This window comes from Arthrobotrys flagrans (genome assembly GCF_004000055.1).
Source record: "Arthrobotrys flagrans strain CBS H-5679 chromosome Unknown unitig_15, whole genome shotgun sequence".
NCBI lineage: Eukaryota > Fungi > Ascomycota > Orbiliomycetes > Orbiliales > Orbiliaceae > Arthrobotrys > Arthrobotrys flagrans.
This window is the reverse complement of record NW_027137545.1, coordinates 3,508,248-3,532,541: the sequence shown is the minus strand read 5'-3', so window position 1 is coordinate 3,532,541 and position 24,294 is coordinate 3,508,248. Positions and strand designations below refer to the sequence as shown.

At 46.6% G+C, this 24,294-nt stretch overlaps 5 protein-coding genes across 5 annotated transcripts; 4 read left to right on the top strand and 1 right to left on the bottom strand.

Annotated features, from left to right (window-relative positions):
- Positions 1 to 2,155: 2,155 nt before the first annotated feature.
- DFL_000907 (uncharacterized protein) lies at positions 2,156 to 4,246 on the top strand (the record flags this gene model as incomplete). Its single annotated transcript, XM_067638897.1, has 2 exons — positions 2,156 to 2,685; positions 2,737 to 4,246. The coding sequence occupies 2 exons, from the start codon at positions 2,156 to 2,158 to the stop codon at positions 4,244 to 4,246; spliced, it is 2,040 nt and encodes a 679-aa protein (XP_067495464.1).
- Positions 4,247 to 6,827: 2,581 nt separating this feature from the next.
- DFL_000906 (60S ribosomal protein uL23) lies at positions 6,828 to 7,719 on the bottom strand (the record flags this gene model as incomplete). The annotated part of the gene is made up of 3 exons (XM_067638886.1): positions 6,828 to 6,853; positions 6,915 to 7,313; positions 7,686 to 7,719. The coding sequence occupies 3 exons, from the start codon at positions 7,717 to 7,719 to the stop codon at positions 6,828 to 6,830; spliced, it is 459 nt and encodes a 152-aa protein (XP_067495463.1).
- Positions 7,720 to 9,029: 1,310 nt separating this feature from the next.
- DFL_000905 (uncharacterized protein) lies at positions 9,030 to 9,812 on the top strand (the record flags this gene model as incomplete). Its single annotated transcript, XM_067638874.1, has 2 exons — positions 9,030 to 9,387; positions 9,526 to 9,812. The coding sequence occupies 2 exons, from the start codon at positions 9,030 to 9,032 to the stop codon at positions 9,810 to 9,812; spliced, it is 645 nt and encodes a 214-aa protein (XP_067495462.1).
- Positions 9,813 to 11,944: 2,132 nt separating this feature from the next.
- DFL_000904 (uncharacterized protein) lies at positions 11,945 to 13,208 on the top strand (the record flags this gene model as incomplete). The annotated part of the gene is made up of 3 exons (XM_067638863.1): positions 11,945 to 12,120; positions 12,219 to 12,544; positions 12,610 to 13,208. 3 exons carry the CDS (start codon positions 11,945 to 11,947, stop codon positions 13,206 to 13,208), a joined length of 1,101 nt encoding a protein of 366 aa, XP_067495461.1.
- Positions 13,209 to 14,213: 1,005 nt separating this feature from the next.
- On the top strand, positions 14,214 to 16,016 carry DFL_000903 (uncharacterized protein; the record flags this gene model as incomplete). Its single annotated transcript, XM_067638852.1, has 2 exons — positions 14,214 to 14,663; positions 14,757 to 16,016. The coding sequence occupies 2 exons, from the start codon at positions 14,214 to 14,216 to the stop codon at positions 16,014 to 16,016; spliced, it is 1,710 nt and encodes a 569-aa protein (XP_067495460.1).
- Positions 16,017 to 24,294: the final 8,278 nt, after the last annotated feature.

The following is a 24,294-nucleotide window of genomic DNA, read 5'->3' as shown; positions in this document are numbered from 1 at the left end:
TACCTACCTCATGGCAATGCCTCGAATCAGCCATAATCGACAACAGGATGCATACGCCGACTCGACGCCACAGTCAATTGAAAACCTGATATTGGGTGTGTTTCCAGTAGCTTCTCTCTTTTAAGACCTTCCAAGCTAAGGTCCGAAGAGAATACGAGCTGTTGCAAGCCGTTTAATCATCAGCTAGTTTGGCCATGGCCATTCCACCATTTCATTCGCCTAGACATCCGTCCACCTCGCTCGGGTAAATTGTAGGCCTAGACCGATACCCTGATTCGTGGTTCAAAAAGGAGTTATATTTCATGCACTCTCCGTTGTGTATTGTTTCCTCAATGCATTGCCTCCTGATCGGTGTTTATGTAGGTAAGAGTTTCCAAAAGTTTGGGCGGAATAAAGCTGCCTTTTATGCTCCGACTGCTCTCATGTCTTGCCGAGACATTCTCGGCTGTTTGATAAGTGGTTGTGTCCAGCTCGGATCGTTCAGATATGCGAAATCTAAATTTCCTATCGCAAGGCAACGGCTAGTGTGGGAGCTGGCAGGTTTACTGTCCAGGGTCCGAAGTCGATCATGATCCAGCCATACGGAACCGCAATTGATTCGAGTATCTCGCTTCCAAAATGAAGAGTCCCTGACATCTTCAATGTTGAAACTGGCGTGGGATAATCTTTTTATTCGGCTTGGGATAATCCGACAGCTTGGAATTAGGTAATGTTGGAGGGGTTTTTGGAGACATAAAAAATTGCTGGGTTGAAGCTTTGAAGCATGAAGCATGGGCTGTTACATCATCAGGCAGCTCGAGGTTTATCTACCAATTGTTTACCGCACGTGTTTGCACACTACGGCCTGGGTGACACCAAGAGTGCGCAATACTACCCAGGAAAGGTAAACTCCACGTGCATCGCTGGGTACCAGCGACTCAGGCCTTTTTCTTTGGTATCGACGAGTACTAATCAGAAATGAAAATTTGATCTCTTAGAATTATCCAACTCGGTTGGTGGCGCCGGGGCAGTGGGAGCCTGCAGTGCCGTCCACTGCTGAACATGAAGTCTTGCAGCTGGGCGGCCGGCAATACTTCAAGGCAACTTTTCCAAAACATTTGAGATGCTTGTCTCGATAGCTTCATGCGTCGGCTGAGAGGCTTGATAGGCTTGTATCGCGAGAGTTTAACCTTTTTGGCGGAAGAGCCGTTTTTGTATCTCCTCGTCCGACATCGCCAGGCGCCGAAATATGAAGGTGGACACAGCTTTACGTCTCACAGGTCAGCTTGGTCATCGAGATAGGCTGGTGGAACCAAGATGAAGACCTGCATCTTGCGAATATCCAACGACGACACTCTCGATATCACCCCAAATGTGGGCAACACGCGCATGCATTTATATAGACGTTGCTCCTCTCAGGGTTCCGGCCGCGTTTTAGGCAGGCAATCCGAGGATGCCAGAAATTTGGATGGGACCCCCGCGCAGTGAGACACATGGCGAAGGGCTAATTCCGCTGGTTCCTATGAGATCAAGGAAAGGAAAGGTTAACCTGTGTGGGGTGTCATGCACTGTTGAAAAGCATCCAGAACGGCAAAGATTCAAAGTCGGCGAATGGGAGCACTCGATACCCAACCCCCAGCCTAGCTTTGGCTGGCATGTTGCTGATTATGGTACAGAAGAAGCTTTGGAAAAGTAAGACCCTGGTTACATATGCACCCACAATTTAGGGCAGCGTGTCGCTGGGAGCGACGCAGATAGGCTCGCTCCGAGGAGAGATTCGACTTTCTCTTTTCGTCAAAGAGGCCCATCGTTCTTGAATGCGCTGATACCTTGGTACTTGGTCCGAATTTCGCCGTAGGAGGTTTTTCTTTTTATACAAGTTCCCACACTTCTGGGTCGCTGTCGAGATATAAAGACCCACTCACATTTCTTCATCTACCTCGCCTGACGAGGTTCCTATTTTGACCTTGATCGCACGACTTCAAACGTTTCATTGGCCCTCTTTGCCAGCCTTTGCAGATCATTGTATCATTCGGTTTATACAATATTTGGAACTTCAACTACCCTCATCGAATATTTCGAAATATAAGCGTATACATTTAGGGAAACTTCAATTTTTTATTAGACTCACACCATACCTGTTCGGCCTGGTGACGCCATATCGGCTTCGGATCCCATGACGGAAGATAGGGCGCTCTTTAGCATGCCCATGTACTTTGAAGGCAAGAAAACAATACACCCACGACGTTCCATCGAAACTCTCCAAAAAGGGCACAAGGATCTCACAATATCCACAACAATGTCTTCCCGCGATTCCGTTTCATCCAAATCTATTGGATCCTCCTGCTCTTCGAGAAGTAGCAATGTACTTCACAATGGATCTGATGCTACAAAATCAACGGCCCCTAGCCCAGCTGTTGAGTTCAGAGATACAACAAATGCCGCCAACTTCACACCTATCAGTACACAAGATGTCATGATATTTACTTATGGGTATCGGGGGTACAGCGACCCCCTCTCGATACCTGGAGGTTTCGAAACAATAAGTTGGGATGTAGAAAAAATCGAGGAGACTGTTACACCTCAGTTCTTGAAAGAGAAAATCCCAACAGCCAAGGGGAAAGAAAGGCTAGATGTACCATTGGGATTCGGTGATGGACTTACTGATGAAACATATGCTGAATGGGTAGTCCAGAAAGCCAAAAGGTATGTATACACAGCACTAGCCGATGGGGACTATGACTAATACGAGTTCAGGCTCTTCCTCCTTCTATTAGAATTTGGCATACCAGAGAAGATCTTCGACGTTGTTGATTTATCTTGGGATGACGATGACCTACCTCTCGAACCCACGACTATCCACCGCTTGAAACTCCGAGGACATTACGACAAGGCTTTGGAAAACAAGTTCTATAAGCGCCAGTTCTCGTATATCCTCAAAGAACTCAGATACAAATGTCACATCGAGTTTCAGGAAGAGGATGAGGTTCCACTCGTTGTTTCCTACCGTCAGAAGACTCCTGGTTTTTCGTTTCCCCAGGATGATCGAGTGCACCGGCCAAGGCACAAAGACCTTCTAATGTACCGCCGGAAAGTTATCTTGGGGCCAGGACCAAACATGATTATGGAGCACGATTTCCTTGCAGAAGTTGACGCTTTACGAAATCTTCATCACGCACACATCGTCGATGTTCAGGCTACTTACACATACCTTGACGAAGGCTACCTTCTTACAACTCCCGTTTGCGACTGGTCCCTTAAAACCTTCATTCAGAGTCCATCAAGCAGTTTCAAGTCTCTAAACGAGGAGCAAAAGCGAAGAAAGATTTTGGGCTGGATCCACTGCCTCGCTGATGCTCTCGCATATCTTCACGGACAAGATATTAGGAAGCTAGATATTCGACCCCGCACCATTCTGGTTAATGGTGACAATGTATATTTTTCTGATATCGCCGTTATCACCGGTCTCGATGCGAACTCCGGGAAAATCGACCACGTCGAGGCTGAGCGCTATGAGTACGGCGCACCTGAGAATTGGACCCGAGTTCAACAATCCCAAAGTATTCCTTCTACGCCTGCTACATCCACTGTCCGCGCCCGCTCTTTCTTTAAGTCTATTTCTATGATATCCGGTAATAGCAACAATAACAATCCCCTCGACGGACATATTTCCGATGCATCTGAACAATCGGCCTCTAGCGAGAGTGTCGACCGAGTTCCGTCGGCCCAAGTCGACGAATGGGTCACCGACACTTCGAAACAATTCAAGGCATCAACATTCTCTCTTGCTTGTATCTTCATGGATCTCCTTACCTTCAACGCTAAGAAAAAACCTTCCTCGTTTCAATCCCACCGCTCATCGAAGAAAAGTTCTTCTCGTGGTGGTGGCAAGCCAGATATTTCCTTCCATGCAAACCTTGGACAAGTTGCATCATGGATTGAAGTACTTGATAAAGAAGCCTCTTCCAAAAAGCGCGGCAACGACCGGGCCATCAAAAGTATTCTACAAATCTGTTCTAACATGTTCTACCGCGAACCGGATCTACGGCCCACGCAGCGTGATGTCGCCGATATGATCTGGAGCATCCTTCGTGCAGAAGGCGGGGTGCCACATTGCGAGACGAATCCTAAGGCGCCGTCAAAGGAAGAAATAGAGGAGATGGCTTTCCTTGGCCGCGGAGATCCCGAATGGGAGTGGCCTTGGGACCAGCGACGTCCTAGCCGGACCAGACCTATGACCGGAGTCAGTGGGATGGAATACATCTAATCATTTTAAAGGGGTGTGAGGCTCGAGAATTCCGAGCGGGCGGTTCCGATGAAAAAGGTATAAAAAAAGTGCCGAATATGACATTTCCCCAGACATTGTTATCTCTTCATAATTATTCTTATCTGAAAGCTTATCTTGCCTCAACTTGTATTTTTTCTTTGTTCTAGATAAGCGATTGGTCCTATTTCCCAACACTAGTACTGTTTTGCTTTACCCTCATAACTTTGCTCCATATTTCTCTTTTCGGTTTTTTTTTTTTTTTTAAAAAAAAAAAAAAAAAAAATCTCGTCGTCATCTGGGAAGGCGTTTATCATGTGTCGGTGTTGGTGGATAATTTTGGGTACACCTTTTTTTTTCTTTGGCGTTTCATTTGTTGGCTTGCTGCAAGCTGTTTCATCCTCGACAGACTGTACATACTCTATCATTACCTACTACCAAGAAAAGAATAGTACTATAGTAGCATATATAATTGGGTCTTAAACCCTCCTGCGACCTCGGAATATCATCATCCAATGTAACCAAGAATGATTATTGCAAGAAGTTAGCATCACAGGTTTTCCGTGACAACACGCCGCTCTGTGGCATTTTATGAGCCTTGGGTCTTGAGGCTATGCCAGGAGAACGGCTAGGTTTACGTACGTGTCTGCTTATAACATCTGGCCGCCGTGAAATCACTACAAGCCAAGGTTGCAATATCTATCTAGCTACAGATATAGATTGAGATAGATATGTCCCCACTCCTATATATTAATCTGTATCTATCTTAAATTGTCAATGCTTGAAAGCAACCAAGGTAATTCTCAGCAATATTTGTCTCGTCGCCCACATTATTTTCCTTTTCTTTAAAAAACAAGAATTTAAAGAAAATGAATAAGAAGAAAAATCAATAATGGTCATCAAAGGCACACCCCACCCCTCCAAGGCAATGGTACATAGGCAGATATACTTGTAGAGTCATTCCGGCTTGGGATGATGGGGAGGTATGGATTGGGGCCTAAGGTTCTTATGAAGGGGAACGCAATGGAAAACTGGTATATGCACGTGTCACGGGGTTTCGAAAGGATAGTCCGGACAAATGTATCCTATGGCGATGATCATATGAGAGTATCCAGATAGATGCTTTTGGTGGAGATATGTATCTACTAACCAAAGGACGATATATGGGAGGCCTGGCGTAGACAAAGCGGGTCATTCGATTAATATGTTCCAACAACTAGTTTCTTTTAGTGGTGATAAAATACAACAGTAAATTGTGTTGTTGGAGAAGTTGAAGAGATGTGAACCAACGATGTCTCCTCGTGGGATTTTAGATTCTATCGCCCAGTCAGGGTGCTAAACCACCTCGGACGGGAGACTCGCGGTTTTATTGGCCGCTGTTGCAGGTCGGTTGATATCAATCCGATATCAAGGTCCAGAGAATCGCAATTCAAACTCCTCAATGGCCTTTTCCGTTCGCTTGGTAGGCAGACATGTAATTCCTACGGATATTGCACCGAAATGGGAGCCTAAAGACCCCACTATGTGCCGCGGCACATTGGAGAAACACGCAGATGTTCAGATATTAAGTTTTTTCTTTTACGTCTTCATAGATATTGTGATACTAACATTTATAAAAAACACTTTCTTTTGTATTTTTGATAAAACAATAGGTGGCGGCGCCTCATGTTTCCAAGGCATCCTTCTTGCACTATTTGTGGGAGAACGAACAGGATGCGGACGAGTCGTTGAAGCGAATTTAGTAGATGGAGCGGAATATATTGCGACTTTTCCGCGATTGCTGAATAGAACCTCCTCGGGGTGGGGCGTTTAAAGACACGCTCGATCCCAATTGTCCCTACTACAATGCTTACGAAACGGCAGACGCGAAACTTATAGCGGTGGGAGCGTTTGAACTTCAGTTCTTTACAGAGTTTATGAAAACCCTGGGATTGCCAGTTGATAGGGGCCTAGAGAGGAGATATTCCGATAATGAGACATGGGAGGGGTTAAGGGAGGTTATCAAAGAAAGGTTTAGGAGCAAGACGAGGGATGAATGGGAGAGAGTGTTTGAGGGGGTCGATGCATGTGTTACACAAGCTTATAGTGATGAGGAACTAGAGATGAAGGCACCAGGTTTGAAAATTGAAGGGGAGGGTGAAGGCAAGCTGCTTATTGCTGGGCGGTGCCAGGATGAAGTCTTTGATGAGTGGTTAGGTGGAAAAAATAATCTCAGTCGTACATCGGGTCCGTCACAGGGAAATACAAGCGTCGCAGCTCAGAGTCAGTCGCATATAGTTTCAGCTTCACGGTATTACGGTATGAAAGTATATAGATGTTATTAAAATCCAGTTTGTGACCACAATAGGGGGTGGTTCCCCGTGGGGTGTCATTAATCGTCGGACGGATAATGTAGATATGGTACAACCAAGAGTATGCATTAACCTCGGATGCGTTCTTCGTGTAATAAGGGTTTTGAGGGTGGGTAGAAGGTTGAGGAGGAACAAGCGAATATGTATAAAACTCCCTAGGTGAAAAAGATGCCGACAAAAAAGGAACTGGAAAGGAAAAGAATAGCCGAAACAAGGAAATATATACAATGCGATTATACAATTCCGAGTTTCGATGCGGCTAGAAATATCAAAGTTAGCAATGGAAGGAAAATATTTATTGAAGTTATGGTTTTGCATACCAATATCCAGAGCATCAGTCTCGGCACCGAGCTTAACGAAAGCCTTCTTCCTTCCATCGGGCCTTATTAAGGTGTTAACCTTAACTGGCTTAACATCGTAGAGCTTGTTGACAGCGGCCTTGATCTGCCTCTTGTTGGCCTTGACGTCGACAATGAAGACAAGGGTGTTGTGCTCTTCGATCTTCTTCATAGCACTCTCGGTATTAAGAGGGTGCGAGATGACCTTGTAGGCGTCTAGGCGGGGGACATGTGGGATCGACTTGCGTGGGTATTTGGGGGTTCGCAAGAGGGAGAGGGTCTTTGGTCGGTGGAAGGAGGCCGATAGTCTGACCTTTCGGGCCTTGTGTGGGTTGACGCCCTTGAGGGCAGCCTTCTGGGCGGCTTTGGCCTTAGGGGCGGCTGTGGATTAGATGATATGTCAGTCTTCTGTTCTCTCGATATCGATACTATTTCCAATCGCAATCTGTAGATGTAGATGTCTGGCAGGTCCAATCTCCTCCAGGTCCAAGCTTCCCATTTCGTTCTTTCGTCTCCAGATTCATGATCCCTTCCTTCTCTCGTTCGAGCTGATCTTGACGGCATCGCGGATCGCTAGATCACGTAGCATAGAAACCCATCCTTCTCTTTTCGATCAATTCGTCCTCCCGCCCGTTCATTCCGACATTATTCCAACCTTCATCATCCTCGAACAATCTTCCACCAGACATCTTCCATCCATCCAGAATTGCGAAAGCGACACAAGCCAAAATCCAGACTAGTAAAAAAACCCACCCTTTCCCTTTGTTGCAGCAGCCTTTGGTGGCATTTTATCGAATGGTATCCGGTAGTTGGAGGGGGTTTGTCGACGGTGTAGGGTTGGCGATGTCGTGGATGTGGTTGCTGGAGATTTTTGTTGCTTTGGAAGTCTCTAAACGCAAAAGGCTCCCACTGAAATTTAGCGAAAAAGCAAAACATTAGGGCTTTCTGGTGCCCTAATCGTTTGGCCGAGAATGGAAGCCTTTTAGATGGCAAGGGCAAACACAACACAACTCTCACAAAGCAACACCTCGAGGAATGAACCTCGAGAATGCGACGATACGAGTGGATTTTAATATATTAACCCATTATGGGGAGAGTATACCGTTGTGGAGCCAGGAGCGAGCAAGAGGATCGAATGATCATCTACTTTGTCGTAGAATATCGATCTACGAGGTCAACTCTATATCCTCCCTCCTACGATACCAGATAGTTCCAATAGCCCTGGCTTGCCAAATTCTTCGAATTATCTACAGGTTAATGGGTTAGTTGCGGACATCTTGGGCACCTCGGGGGGCTCCTAGACTGTACCGCTACAAGTCACGGCGACGCGGTCCTTACCTCATGCAGAGGGGGGCGAGTAGTGCTATGTCAGAACTGTATCCGAGTACTGCACAGCCTACGATTGAGAACTTGAATACGGGAGTAACGGGGTCTGGTAACTTCGTTGGCATCCAAGTGGCTTCCCAGCCATCACAGAGTCGCTATAGCGTCCTCAGCCGATATGCAAGTGTAACTTGAAGGCATACGAGAAGCCGAACCGATTCTGCAATATTTTATTATATCGGAGTAGCTGCCAATAGTACAAGAGACCGGTTTCACTTACCGATATATTTACCCAGAAATAGTATATCGAGTATGATATTACCGATAATCTTGAGAGATTAAGATTGACAGCAAGAGTTAGTCAGCCTTGTGAATAGTCGCTTGTAGGAGCTATAGGAATATCGAGGGCGGGTCAGCCGCAGCTGTGATAATTTACGCATCGTATGTGCATTGTATGGAATTGTGATTGCGATAAGGGAAAAATGAGCATGTCTGCCAGTCCCATTCCAACCGATGAGCGGGTAGCGGGTAACTTTCAACGATTTGGTGATGAGTTTCCAGCCGACTAGCTAGCTACTTGGGCAGACTCAGACCTAATCGAGACTCAGCCCAAATGCAACAGCGTCTTGCGTTGCACAGTCGATTTTCCAACATTTTGTTTCAGCCTTAGACTTCAATACAACCAACATCAAGCAGCTCTGTTCAACGCGCCCCTGGAAAACCATGTGGATGACATTTTGAGGCTATACGAAAGGGCCGAAAGCTGAGTTCTAGATGGAACAAGAAGAGGAGGTGGCTCAAAAGCCGGTCCTCTCCGGACTGCGCGTGAGGAATCCGACCCCGTCCACAATTGAGTACACGGTCACAACACGGCCTGAAAGGTGGTCTCGTCGATTCACCACAACCCTGGTTTTGAAGGCGATCGTGGTGGGGATAATTTTGTTCTTCATTTTGCTCAAGCAAGATTATTGCGACAACGGGCTGCAGGATGGCTTGAGGGATTCTATTCTTAATCTCAAGCCGGATACCAATCCCAAGCATCTCGATTTGCTGCGCGGGAAGGTGCACTGGTACTATCTCGCACTTCTTGGCTTCTCTGGCGTTTGGATTGCGAGTTTGAGAGGGTATACAGGTTAGTCCTTCCTCGAATTTACGAGGCCCAAGCAACCCTTTCTGTTATTATTCTGTTTCTTTAAGCTTCAAAATATGAGACACGGCATCTGAACTCCCAAGCATTTTTTAACATTTTGTGATTTGTTTCTTGGTACAGAGGAAAGCTTGCTTGTGCTTCGAGGTCTTGGAGTTCAGGTCACAACATCTTCGTCATCCTATTTCGTCAAAGCCAACACCAGGTTTATTCCCACATCTACGATTCAAGACATCTTTATTCATGAAGGGTTCGTTGGCTTCGAAGTTCGGTTTTACTTGGCGATTGTTATCAGAGATAAAAGCGAAGTAGTGGTGGTTTTTCCAAAGCTGTTACCGCGAAGGGAGATATTGGAGAACGTGTGGCGGGGCAGCCGAAGCCTGTATGAACCAGAGGCGAAGACAAGGTGAATCCTATCGATTAGTCTTAACGTCGGTTCGATTTTCAATATCACAAAATTATTGCTGGATGTTGAACAAGAAATCCGCATCTGGACAGCAGATGTTGGAATGCTGCCAGGTCAGAGGAATATACAAATCCGTTTCAACGAAAGCAAAAAAAGTACCTTCTACCCTTGTAGTATATTCTTATGTCATAGTTATCGGCATGGGATCACATGGAAGCCGGAAGTTGTTAGCTTCGCTTTCATCAACCAGCGTTGATATGGGTCCCGAAAATGGCTCGCTCGAGGCGCAATAGAGATTTTTAGTCGACCTACCGTCAGCTTGATTTTCTTTATTTTTTATTTTTTTTTCTCTTTGGGGTGCCTCCCGTCTTCTTATCAGTTGGGGAAAATGCCTCTCGTAAGATGTCATATCGAACTGTTGAGCCCTCAATCATGATGCAATATTCGGAGTATCCTACCGCAACATTTCCCCGATAATCCATGCAAGGTCTACGGTCTTAATACCATCCTGCAGGGAATAAATATGAAATAGACGCAAGTAAAGTATTTGTACTCGCTGGCGAGGTGAGTCTAGACGCATGGATAAGGTTTCGAGGACGAATTGGATGGTGCAAAATATTCAAAATATGAGGGAGGGGGCACAACATAAGCAGTGTGAAGGGACCTGCATGAGGATTAGAGGTTTCGACTTGGGAAGTTATGCACAGTACATAAGTCTTTTTCGCTGGCTTTGCAGCAGGTTAAGGTAATAACAACGCAGCCTGCACCGGTAGATGGGGAGCTCGAGTACGACATTTCTTGTACATACGGATTTTATACAAACTAAGCAAGGCGGATAGATAGACAACAAAGTCTGCCTTTTTAATTTTTCCTCGAGAGGGTGTACAGATCGGATGGAATTTTATTTTTCAAGATACTATACTTATACTCAGGACAGGATGTATCTTATTATACATGCTTTGTATCAAACGTCTTGTTTCCAATTCGCTCGCCGAAATATTTGATTGTCTGGGAATCCCCAATCCAGCGAAATTACACAATCTCCCCGAACAGCCACCAGCATCCCATACCGGAACCCCTAAAACGCTGCGGGTCCCTCTGCCACCAACTGCTCCTGGTGGGGGTTACCCGTACTACAGGACTGTCATCTTGGAAATAACCAGCCAGTGGCAAGCAAAGCCAGTCCGTGGACCAAACCAACCAGCACAGCACTCGACATAAGCTAGTGAGCTATCGCCAGACACAAGCACCCTCCCAAGTCGGATGTGCTGTCTGCTAGCCGCATTATTGCTAGTCTGTTGGACAAGAGGGATGTCAAAAGACCTTGGTCGGCAATAAAACCCGCACCTTCTGACCCAGAGATAACACCCTGAACAAGCAAGCTATAATTGTAATTGATTCTGGGCCTTGTTCTTGTCGGTTTTTTTGTTTCTTGCACATGCCCAATTCTTACTTGACTTTAAGGGCGTCGGGATCCGCCTCTCTCGCTCTGAGATAATATAAAAAACATTCATAGAGATTATATTACTTCATATGGACCGGTCCTCCTGCCACTTTAATCTTGCAATCCTCTCACACTTCAAACTCCCTATTATTTTTCTTTCTGTCCCCAGGACCCCTCCAGCCTTGATCTTTTGCTTGCTCTGCTCTACTTTACTTTTTTTTGATATATAAATACCAAAGTGCTGTGGACTAGTATCAAAATATCTGCATATCCCCAAACGTCCGCAATATTTACGTTTCTTCTGTCAAAACGCTTTAACCTCAACCTGCATTCGAATTCGTCTAGAATCAACCTACATACATCTAAATGACACCAACTGTTAACGTTAGAGGCACACCCGATCCAACTTTTGCAACACCGCCTCCTTAACCTGTTTGGCGTCTAAGACCATCCGGTTTCATTCTTCAGATACTTCTGCCACCTACTCTTTAGCCAGGCTATTTATTTCTCTCGGACGGACGTTTCCTCTTTAAATACAAATAAAATCCTTCTCCCCTTTTCGTTTGTCAAAATCGGGAAGTAAAAACATTTTATTTCGAGAACATTCGACCAGTCGCATTCGGCTTTTTATTCAACTTTGAGAGAGAGTTGGGGGACGCCACAGACAACACATCCCATTTTAGACCGACGAAATGGCTGCCCAAATGTGTGCTTTGATGCCGGCAAGCCCGTTACCTTTAGACCAGGCCTCTGCTGAAGGTGCATACGAATTGATTAAAGAGAATTCACTACCTGCCGCCGTTAAGGATTTGCTCGATTCTGTGGATTCGTTTGTGGGCCGTCAGCTAGCAGATAAGCAATCAACATGGTATGCGTTGCACTCCCAACTTTTGATATACGTATATGATAGTACATACATATATATTTGTGAATTTACCACTAACCATAAACATTTTATGTAAATAGTTTCTGCTCCTACCATTCGGACCTCGTTAAATCATCAGAAAATCCAAAGCAGTTGGAAGATATGTGGATCCTTCAACGGGATATCAGCGTACAACTTTTCAAAACTATGATGGCGGTTATGCGTTCTGCCGGTGACCTTGCTCGCCGATATAGGAGTGCCCAAGGGAATGCTTCTGCGAGTGGAATCAGTACTCTAGACGACTCGGATCTGGAATTGGCATTTACTGGCGATGCAAGAGGCGGTTATCAGTGGCTCAATTGCTTGGCTAAAGACGAATGTGATTGGGTGTGGGAGGCTGTTAATGACGATAGTCAATCCCTTGAGGGTAAGTTCTTTATAAACTTCGTTGATTCATACGTCTCGACAATAGCTAATAAACTTATTTTACAGCACACTGCCCTGCATGCCTCCTAGGCCGTGCTATCGATTCGGAATCTACCATCAGACTTCTCATAACCGCGGCTCGACTTCTCAAATGGGATTTCTTCGTCGCTTCAATCCAAGAACATCTTGCCTCCGACCCATGGTGGGGTCCCGGATACTGGGAGACTATCGAGCCAAAGGCCAACCTTCTAGGGAACCAGATACGGGAACTCCTCCAACAATGCGCCGACATCCGCCGGAATCTTCGAGATTTGAATGCTCGAGAGTGTGGGAAACTAGTTCGCTCGGCGCCTTCTCGAAGGGCTGCGAGCCACGGCCCGCTCGGCTCATTCGCTCACTACTCCACAAGCATCCCTATGAAAGTAGATTTGAGGCAACTACACGAGCTAGTCGATATGCTCACCCACCAAGATATTCGAGAGGACCGATCCATATCTGGTGCTCTTCGGCCATATAACCATGCACGGATGGCCAATAATAACAAACTGGCAGCGTACTGTTGGTTTGTGCTGATGTATAACATGTCGTTGGCCCCTTCGAACAATCTTACACCACCGTATGATCCGCGGGTGAGTAGGGTGAAGATGAGGTCTAGAACTGTTTAAAGTATTACTAGCGAATCCGTACCATTTGTTTCTATTCGCTTCTTTTTTTTTGGTCTTTCTCGATACTTTCTCTTAATTGTTTTATTTCTTTCTTTCTTCTTTTCTTCCTCTTTTTCTGTTATCTCTGGGTTGTATGGGCTATATTGGTTATCAGAATCAGGCGCATTTGGGACTTGGGAGTATATCATATCAGGGTCTGGGATAGTTAGTGATCGGACACTATATTTGGGCCACGAGGCTGGATACACTTTTACAACTGTACTTTAACCTTCTTCCATTTAACATCTAACTTGTCTATTTAGATATCTGGGTTTTCTTGGGGGTTTAAATTTGCGGGGAAGCCACTGCACTCTTACCAATATATTTTTTAATAGACAAAAGACGTCGACCCGTAATTGAATTCTTAGCCCTAATGCCCATAGTAAACGCCATAAACCAACTATTTAATTGTACGGCCGCACACAATACCCTATGCGTTATCTTAAATGTGACCTATCGATATGGTTATAGCGTGTGTAGTGTCTTAAGCTAAATCAGATGACGGTGTTGGCTGGGCGTGTTTGTGGTCAGTTAGTCTGGTCTGCTTGCTTCCAAAAAAGGCACCCAAGAAAACATCCTCTCATCTCCTTCACCCTCTCCATCATCCAATCTTCGGCATCACCAAACTCCATCACTCACTCGGCTTCTCTCGGGCATTCTCCTCTATCGGTCAGAGGCATACTATATATTTCATATTCTAATTTTATTCGCCAGCTTTTCCAGCGGGGCCGTGGCCTGCTTCCCGGGTTCAGTGGCCTCTTTGTTCGTCTGCCAGCCACAATTTTCCATCTAGACGTCCCCGCGACATCTTTGTCTCCTTTCTACACGAGCCCCATCTACTTATCCTCTGTTGAAATCATACGGTTCTGGGGACGATAAAGATCCCGTGGGCATTCCTGTCCACAAATTTCATTTCTTCTTAACTCTGTATAACGCTCATAACCCGCCTCCCCTGGCCCCGAAACAATGGCTTCCCCGTCGCCCATCGCATCACCACATACTCACCACATGCAGATCGACTCCCCTCCTGCACTGCACCATCATGGCCATCCCCAGGCCGGCCAGCAGGGCACATCGTCCCTCTCGAAACGAGACAAGCGCCGTACCGCGATTGCCAACGCCCTCACGGAACTTAACAACAACTTCACCTTGAGCAAGGATGATCGGTACAGGACACAGCTATCGATACTTAACGCGGAAATGCGAGCGATTGCCGAAACCAATTGTCATCCGGATACCAATGGCATACTACCGGACTTTGGGGGAGAGGTTGAAGCGGCTATCGATGAAGTGTTGAAGAACTCTGGTGTGATCCTTCCCTCGACGGCCGAGAAGGCGGGTCGGTTCTACAGCAGGTTCATCGACAAGGTCAATGACAGTGTGGAGCAGAGAGATGTTGAAATGACGGAGTTGAATGTTTGTCGAACACCCCTTCGCTCTGCTTACAATCCATGGCGGCTCCCCAGAACAAAAACTAACAACGGTCCGTGCTTTTTTGTTAAATTATAGATGTTTCACGAACGTCGAAAGAATACCATCAAAATGCACCACGAACTCGCACTCTACCATGCGGAACAGGAGTACCAGCATCTAGTTGGGAACATTCGTCAGAGATTGTTGACTCGGCTTCAGCAAAATCGCAAGAAACTAATCTCTGACAAGGACAATCTTGACTCCACTGAACCATCCTTCGCATTCTTACATCCTACTCACTACGCAAATTTACAGCACGAAAAGTCGCCCGCGGGGCGTCTTACCGATATATACTCCTCGTTAGATAGTGCACCGACCCGCAAGCTGCGCGGCAGGCGGGGGGAGGACCACAACGGCGATTCCAAAAGCGGAGATCTATTGACAATCCTGCAAACACTGGAAAGTTCCGGCGGGCTGCCTTCTAATGGCGGGCTGCATGGCTCGCAAAGTCCCGGTGGCCTCGGGAAGCGCAAGCGGGCAAACAACAGGAAAGGCGCCGCATCCCGCGACACGGACGATATTCTCTTCAGTAGTTTTAACGAAATTTCTCGTCCCTCCACGCCAAGATCCTCGGATGCGACGAGGCCGTCACGGTCAGGTGTTCACGCGAGCGACTTTGTGAAACCCTTGTATACCCTAGACAAGCTGTTTAGTGATAAGGAGCTTACAGCTGCGACTTCGGCAGCCCAAGTCGCCACCGTTAAGCACTATCTGGTGAAGTTTGCATCCGATAATGGTAGAGAAGGCCAGGGTACACAGGCAAATGGGCAAAATACCGATACGCCGGCGAACGGCGAAGATGCTGCGATGGATGAGGATGGTGCGAATGCACATGCAGCAGGACCAACAACGAGGAATGTGACGAGCGCGGCTGCTGCTTCTCAAGGGCACAACATGACACCGGTTATACCCCCGTCATTTCTTACTAAGAGTATGACGGCGCCGCCACCGGCAGGATTGAAGCCCGAGGATGCCGCAGGGGATCTCGCGGAGATTAAACGTTTGGCGAATGGAGGCGCACCGTCGTCTTATGTTGCTGTTAATGGGGCCGTCGGACGCTCGGGCACTCCCAATGTGAGGTCGCTATCCGGGTTGGGAGGGGCAGCCATGAGCAGGGGTGACAACTTGAGCACTATGAGTAGCCGGCGAGGTGGGTTGGGAAAAGAGAAGGATGATGATGATTCCGCGAGCGCCAGTGGGAAGAAGAGTAACCTAGGACTCGGGATTACAAGTGCGGGGTTGGAGAGGAAGGCAAGCGGCGATGGAAGTGAGAGAAAAAAGCAGAGGAGGAATTAAACTTCCCTCCTGGTAACTTTTTCTTCCGCTTCCGTTTATGCTATACATAAAGTGCTTGCATTTGGAGGATTTTGCTGCAATGTAAAGGCATAAGGTATGCAGGGCTTTGCTTAGAGGGTGCTTTTCAGTGCTCTTGTTTGACTGGGTGAAGGGCGGAACAGGTTCGTGTACAATATGGTTTCCCTTTTCCTCTCTTAATACTTCGTTCGTGGGAGATGTTTGACCTGCATAAGGGCGTTATTGGATGACCTTTTTCTTCTGGTTGTATTTTACATTTCAGTCGGTGAGCGTTCTTGAACCCTTTACTTTTTTAGTAGTATAGTATTTTAGGATAGAATGAAGAATATAAAAGAACGTTCGATCGAGTTGACAACAGCCGCGGGTTTGAGACCATCCGATCTCGGTACGTGCGGAGGACCTCTTGATGTTTTTGCCATGCGGATGCATATGATTTCCTGATTAGTGGGAACCCAGAACGGTAGATGATCGTCGGTTACCAACGACAGTTGAGCCCCCGCAGCTAATAGTTGGGATTACAAAATTCAACTGAAGTTTTGTCAAGACTTTACATAAGCCATGCTCTGCAAGAAGCCCAGATCGGACGAGAGACTATCCTTTTTCCGAGCCCACCAAAAGAGAGAGCCCGGCATGCAACGTATATTTTTCTGATCGATTATGCAAAGTCTACGCGCATATGCGAGGTGTGTGTAGACACGCCATCTATACCACTTTTTTTTTCCCCCCTGGCTCTAACATAACTCTTTGATATTACAGGTTAGATATAGGGCTCGGCTACCTCGCGTCAGTGGATATGTATTTAATTAGATGGATATTTTGTCAAATTTTGGGGATGCCAGTTGATGCGGCGTGCATCACCAGCTAGCTATAGGCTGGGCTAGCTGGGGTTTTGAGGAACATGCGGGCGGATACGGCCGGCCGACCGGTCAACGATTGGGATGATAGAATCGGCCTACAGGGTCTAGAGCTGGTGATGCATGGGAGGAGAGTTAATCGATCAGATTGAAAGAGAATATGAAGATTTTTTGGGGGTGGACAGTGGCTTGCTTTGTGTGGAATGTATACGAGCGCCCGAGTACTCACTAACTATAAACAGGGAGATGGTTATGTCTTTTGCATAGGGTACTGTGGTATTTGAGGTGATACTGCTTGGTTATTTAGGCATCACACCGCACATAAAATATCTAGTATTCGCTTTATGGGGGTACTGTTGGGCAAGGGTAGGGATTCTCTTGACTCTTGGGGGGGGGGTCGATTGTCTTCGAAATGATATCGATTTATTGTCTACGAAACGAGAGAGCTATAAGATCTATAGATCCGATTGGTCGGGGTGAAAGGCCGGAGGACTCTAGGGATCTTGATCGGTAGGACAGGCGCGTGTGGCAATTGCGCAAGGGAACTTGCAGCATACTGCTCCATTCGTTGGAGATAAAGTCGAGCCGGCACATATGCACGTATCCTACATGATAGAAGGATCCTAGGGAGAAGGGAAACCATTGTAGCTAGTCTCAGGGGTACAGCGTACATCAAGCTTAGGATCATCTCACAATCGTAAAACAAAAATACGAAGGGTTTTCGAGGGCTAACGTGGAGCTTCACTACTGGTAGGTTCCGAAGAATGTTTTTTTTGTTGTTGTTTTTTGATTCCTGGTGCCTGTGCGGGAGAGTTGGGGATACCCTGGGATTGTGATGTAAAGGATAGACTGGATATTACGGCTTGAGATTGTGCATGGTATTTGAGTTTTTCCTTTGGCCGGCCATGGCTTAAGCTACATACCTTTAACTCTAACCCTAGCTTGGTATTGGATATATGGAATTGACTTGCAAGTCGATTAATTCTTCATGGTATCTACATATGCGGACGTAATGGATACGAGACATTATCAAAAGTCCACTTTCGGATTAAGCGATTGGTTGGCTATGAATACTTTATACTTCCATAAACAAATGGAGCCTGTGGCTTTTCGGGAGGCGTGGAGAGGAGGGAATATGCGGTTTTTAAAAATTTGTGGATTCGATTCGATTCTTGCTTCGGTAGACGATGGGGAAATGTAAAAATGAGGCGTTCGGAGGGCGGTAGATTTGCCTCCATCTCGGCGTCAGAATGGTGAGATGTAGCCTTTTTATCTTCCGATGAGAAGGATGCTTGAGGTCCGAGGGGGTGAGGAGCTAGCTTAGAAGTAGGGGGGTTGCATTACAATATCGGTATCATGAGATGGTATTTTACATATCAAAAGTACCCACACGGTTAGTTAGTTGGATACTTTAGTTTATATTCGCTAAAAGCCGAGAGTCTAAAAAACTAACTTAAAACTTTTGAATTCCTCAAGAGTGGCGTAATGTGGGATGCAAGCCCGCATGTCTTTTTCGTTTATTTAGTGAATAACCTTCTGCTAGTTAGATCAGAAAGCTTCTAGCTAACTGTTAGTCGACTGGTCCCGCGCTATCTTGCATAGAACACAGGTCCGGATCCGTGCTTGTTGCGCCTGGGAAATCAGGAACCTTGTGGCCGGCATCTAATGGAATGTCTATCGGAGGCAAAGCTTGAAGGTTCGGGAAATGCCTTGGGTGGCTGCTGACCACTTCTTAAGTAGTTAAAAGGCCCAAAAGGCAGGGATGCGTGTAACATTGGAAGAGGGGGGTAAAGGAGATGCCGAATCTTGTCCTTTCCTCGTGCTCTATGATCTCCTGTGGTATTTTGGAAGGGGTGTGTATTAAATGTTAGTTAAAGCAGGAAAGCCGTGTCATATCTATTCAAAGACACTTGTCAAAAGACCAGGTTAAGGATCATAGGATGGAATCGAACAGGCATCGGTAACGTTGAGGTACGTGTGTAATGTACTTAGTGGCGCCATCCGCAATAGCTGCACGTAGGATCGAGTTTCCCCAACATTCGTTCCACCGACGAACTCGGACCACCCCTAGCAGCTCCTGGAGGTAAAAAAGTAGTAGCAGCGCTCTCGTAGTATATCAAAGCACGTGTGCTCTTGAGGGCCAAAGGAAATACTTGCTAAGTGTTTCACTATCAAATGCATGCGGCGAGCTCTTTCTTGTGCAACTATGTGGTGTGTGGGTGTGTTGCTTTTTGATAACCGTCGACGGGTACGTGCAAGGGCCTTTAAGGCCATTTTTGCCGGGGGGCGTCCGCTTCAGCCGCAGATAGTTATCTGGGCGGCCGGAGATGCAGGTTGTATGGTTCTTTTCTTTTTGTTCTCGCTCTTCGGTTTTTTTTCTTGTCGAGATAATATAATATCACATTTAAGTTTCGTTTCCCTTTGAGTCCCATTAATAGAAACGAAGCGTAAGCTCTCCACTCTTGATCCACCACTTCGCACCCTCCATCTCTTAGCTCTGGGAAACTGTTGCTTCTACAGCCGAGAGAGCGAATTTTATTACCAATAGCATGGTAGATATTGGGGGACCGCCTATTACAGACAGTGGCTTGCCGAGCTGGAGAAGCAGAAGCGGTGGCTGCATCGCGGCTTGATCTGTATGGTGTGTGTGTGTTTGGATTTCGCGAATGTGGCTTGCGAGGTTTTTTCTTCTGTTTTCCCTTCGGTTCTTTTCATTTCATATTATCCTATTTGTGAAGGTAGAGATGTAAGTTGCCAAACTCTGAGCATGGCTTCTAAGTAAAATTCTCATTTGGCGTCTGTACTTGCTTTCTTTCTCGTTGACATGTTGCATGTTAAATGTTGGGGGACGGTTGTATTGTAAAAAAAGGGTAACCCGAGTGGCTTGTGCACACTTTTTTCCTTTTCTTCCAAGACCCTTGCCTATGTACATGAGGGCCTTGGGGAAAGGTACCCCGTATTCGCAATCTAGGAACGGCAAGGCCGCGACCGAAATCTCATGCATTTGGGACCTTGCACCCGGGTATATTTGTGTCGCCCTATAGATCTATCCGAACATGGTAAACACAGGTCGAAGAGAATAAAATAAAAAAAAGGCGTTATGTACGTTTCTAGCGATGGAGGCTAGTTAAAAATGGAGCCGGGGTATGTTATTCATCTGTATGCAGCTGGCCTTCGGTTCGTTCTCACATGGTCAGCTCAAGTGCCTGTGTGATTTTTATCTTCGCCAAGATCAATATGGACTGTGATGCTGCAGATGGTCTGGCGAGGGATACGGCTAGGTATGGGGTTATGCTCAGAAGCCACAGTGGATACTTTCTCGGGGGTGACGACGCTTAAAGAGGTGTGCGAAAGAGTCAGTATATGTAGAAGGTTTATATGCATGCAACTCAGAATCGACTGTTGCATTCTCCGCAGGACGCCTAGGTGGTTTTTGCATGCAGGAAAGCTAAAAGCCCCTCTAACGGTACGACCGCCGGAAAAAAAACGGGAACAGTTCGAGAATATAGAGACCACGTTTTGGAACCGGAACCGCGAGTAAAAATATGTACGAAAAGAGTTCGGATGCAGTTTGGAAGGAGGAATTCCTCAAGGATAAGGATGAGAAAAAATTTTGATATTGAAAAAAGAAGAAAAAAAGAAAAAAGGTGAAAACGGTGGCCCTGCCGAGGACCCTGTCTTGGCCGCTGTCTGGAAAAGACAGCAGTTAGCCGAACGGGATTGATTGAAGGGAGGGAAGTCCCCTGTAAAAAAAACTGTGAAAAAGCAAAGGACCAAGCAAGAGCAGACCAAATGACTCCGGGTCTAGATTTTCCTTCCATCCACTTCCAGGTGGCTGGTCACCTCGCACTCGAATGCACCAGTCTGAAAACCTTCCGCCTGAGGATCGAATCCTAATCTTGGGACTTCAGGATGCTCCTTGCTTTAGTCTATGGAGCCACGGAAGCCGTCGGTACACTGTGTAACGCTGCCGGTTTGCTTCTCATCTCTGGATGATTGTTTAACGTTATGCAGCGTCTCCTGGCGGTATATATAGATATATCTTCGGGCGCACGTAGCTACCTGGCCTTTGTCTCGGAAGCTCGAAGTATGGCGCCGTTCTTGGGATCTGGCGTTGATGTTGAGAATCCAACACGAACTGTCAGTCTTAAGGAAAGAGAGGTGCAACAAGCGCGCTTTAAAGGGCAACTCTGCGGAAAGGACAGGGAAGAGAGCCCATTGGATATGCAAGTGACCTCTGACCTGTCCCCGTCGATGCTTCTGCAGCATGTCAAAATGTCCGCTCGTGCAGCAGTTCAGCCGGGGGGGGGGGAAGGGAAGGAGTTGCTTTTTAGCTATGGTATTTGAGGTATCGGTTGTCACTTGGGACCATACCACTTGGTGTCTAGCTTTTGTTCTCGTGCTCAATATCCACATGGACAGGTTCCCACTTTTGCTTGGGAACGAGATCTATAAGATTTTTGTGATCGAAAGGGTGGCCTGAAGATGGGGTTTCTGGCTGAATGCCATGTGCGGAAGATACTGATCGAATAATCAGCTTACGTGAGGTACTATGGCTTGGACCGCCATCAGTTTCGTTCGGTGCTAGCTGCTGGGTTTGAAAGCAACAACAGCAGGAGCAGAAGCAGAAGCAGCCTGTGACCTGGGCTGGGAGGACCAAGGCCGGACTAGTGCTCACACAGACGAGGGATATTGAAGCCCATGCCCAACCGTGCCGATCACGTTCCTAGCAACCCGAAGAATTAAAGGTTCCAGAGGAGAAGAAAGAAGAGAAGGGGGAAACAAACAGAAAGAGGACGCAAAGGAGGAAGGAGGAGGAGTCCCTCGAATCACATTTTCGGTTGCAGCAGTTGACTTGCAGTTGACTTGCAGTTGAGAACGGGGTTTCGGATGCTGTCTGTGTCAAAGAAATTATAATTTAAGGAAATAAGACGATGATCGGCTGCATCCAAAATTAATTTTAAAAAATAAAATCCAAACTAAGTAAACCTCAGCATCTTAAACCGCGGTCTTATCCATGTGCAGGTAAGAACCGTGGAGTCCAAGCAAGATCTTAAGACAACAGCGGCATATATTTTGACAAGAGAGAGAGGGTTAAGAGAGATCTGACCGAGACTTGCCAAAAGCAAATTTGGCGGATCTTACAAAACCAAAAAGAAAAGGGAAAGGCTCCACCATCGTCGGAAAGGTTCTCCATTATCATAGCTCTGATATCGAGACGGAGAGAAGGGAAGATCAATATCGGGATCCTATAGAATCCCATATTGAACGTGGTGTTATGGCTTATTGCTACGCATGGCTGGCTGTCCACATCCAACCGACGATATAGCGAGACACGCCCACTCGAGCCGACGAACGACGGAGATACACGACCAGCTATACAGATATAGAGAAACGAAGTGAGAGACATCGAGAGAGACTAAGGTATCATATCAGAATCCAAAGGGGGACCTCGGGGCTTCAAGGAAGATATTGGAATAAAATATAAAAAGGAAAGATACAGAAAAAAGTATAATATCGGCAAGAGGTCCAAGAATATCTGACAGCCTGTATCTGCATCCACAGCAAGACTCTTCACCTCCTCCTCATTCTCCTTCTTTCACTCTCTGACCTCCTCGCTTCCTGATTTCCTTTGTCGATACCGGTACTGTCGGATTGTTTGTGCTGCTGGTGGACATCAACCTCCACCACCGCTCCCCCTTGTAGAGCTTACAGATGCTTACAAGACACGCTCGCACAACGGCATATTGATACTTCGACAGACAGACGGGCGGACAGACGAACAGACAAACTGGCATGCGGACAGATATAACAATGTGACTGAGCTAGCCAAAGGCTCTTATACTTATATATAATAGCACTTTCTTAGTCAAGGGTACTCACTAAGGAGTACTTTATTCAAGTACTATCGCATAGTGGTAACGCTGGCCAGTCCTTCAAGACGAAGGGCCTTTTTCCTTTTTCCTTTCTTTTTTTCCTTTCCTTTCTTTTTTATTTTTTATTTTTATTTTCCCTTTTATTTCAATTTGTTATCAGATCAGTCGATACTCACATGCAACGTACATACTTCATAAGAAGCACATACATAACTTCTCTATCTTGCTCCTCGACTCTACAGACAGACCTGGCCCCGGTTAACGGTCTAGGCGAGTCTTTGTTCTATCCCATTGAGAGGCAGCCCTCCCCAGATCCCATTTTCCCGTTCCCCCCCTTCGAAGCCCGCTCTGTACCACCCGCCGGCATCAGTATAGCTAGCATCGGCATCAACATCAACATCGTATCATCAACATCATCTATCTTGACCGGAAGCCGTGTGGAGGCCGGCTGCAATTAGCTAGGGTCGGAGATCGCTATTCCCGCTTCCCTCCAAGTCTGGAACCTCCCTCCATCCAAATACCAAGACTCAGACCATCCACCAAACCCGAATTAACTAACTTATCGCTCACAGCCTAAGCTATCCCCCATCCCTTCCCCCTCCCATCCATCCCGGACGGCCCATTGGCACTAAACTGGCTATCCTTCTTTTTGGCTGTCTGGCTGCCTGGGTCTGAGTCTAAACTGGAGGTCTCCTCTGCAGTCGTCGGCTCTCACACACAGACCGCTCCAAGCTATACAATTGCTTCCCTCCCAAAACTGCCTGGCAGGGACAAGCAACCCGACCCAGCATTGATTGAGCCAGACCTGCACGGAGAAGGGAGGAAATTTTTCACCATTTTCCACGGGAGCATCACTAAAACGAAAAAGAAACCAAGGCAGACAGAAAGAAGGAACCAAAAATCTTCCCGAAACCAGCAGAAAACAATAAATAAATAAATAAGTAAATAACCCCAGAATTTGGAAGAGAATTGGGAAAAATCAAAATAATTAGGGTTGGAGGGAGAAGTAGCGAACTTTCCTCCAAAGTCTTGTCGGGCGAGACAACATTCTTCGCTGGGCCGGACGATGTCTCGAGGCGGAGGTGTTAAAAGACCTTCCATTTCTTCGCCATCCCAAATGGAAAATAATCTTAATATACCTGCTCCCCCTCGGCCACCTCCCCCCTCCCTTCTCCTACTTCTGCTTCTGCTCTTGTCTCTGATTCTTCAAACATCCCATCGGTTCCTTCTCAATCATCATCATCATCACCGTTGCCCTTCACGTCCCAATCTACGAACACCCCCTTGGCATCAACGGACCTTGCTTACACTAACGGGCAGGCTTGGAATTCGAACAACCCCCCTCTGTTAACTACAAGTTCCATTGGCGAGGAAGGCACCGAGTATCCCTTTCGTCATTCACCTTCGGAACCTAGCACTCCGTTGCACAGAAGGCCCGCAGAGTACACGGCTTCGACCGTATCGACCAATAGTGCGCCTCCCCGCTCGCCTGCAATCTCCCAAGCGTTCAAATCCAAGGTACCGAATTCT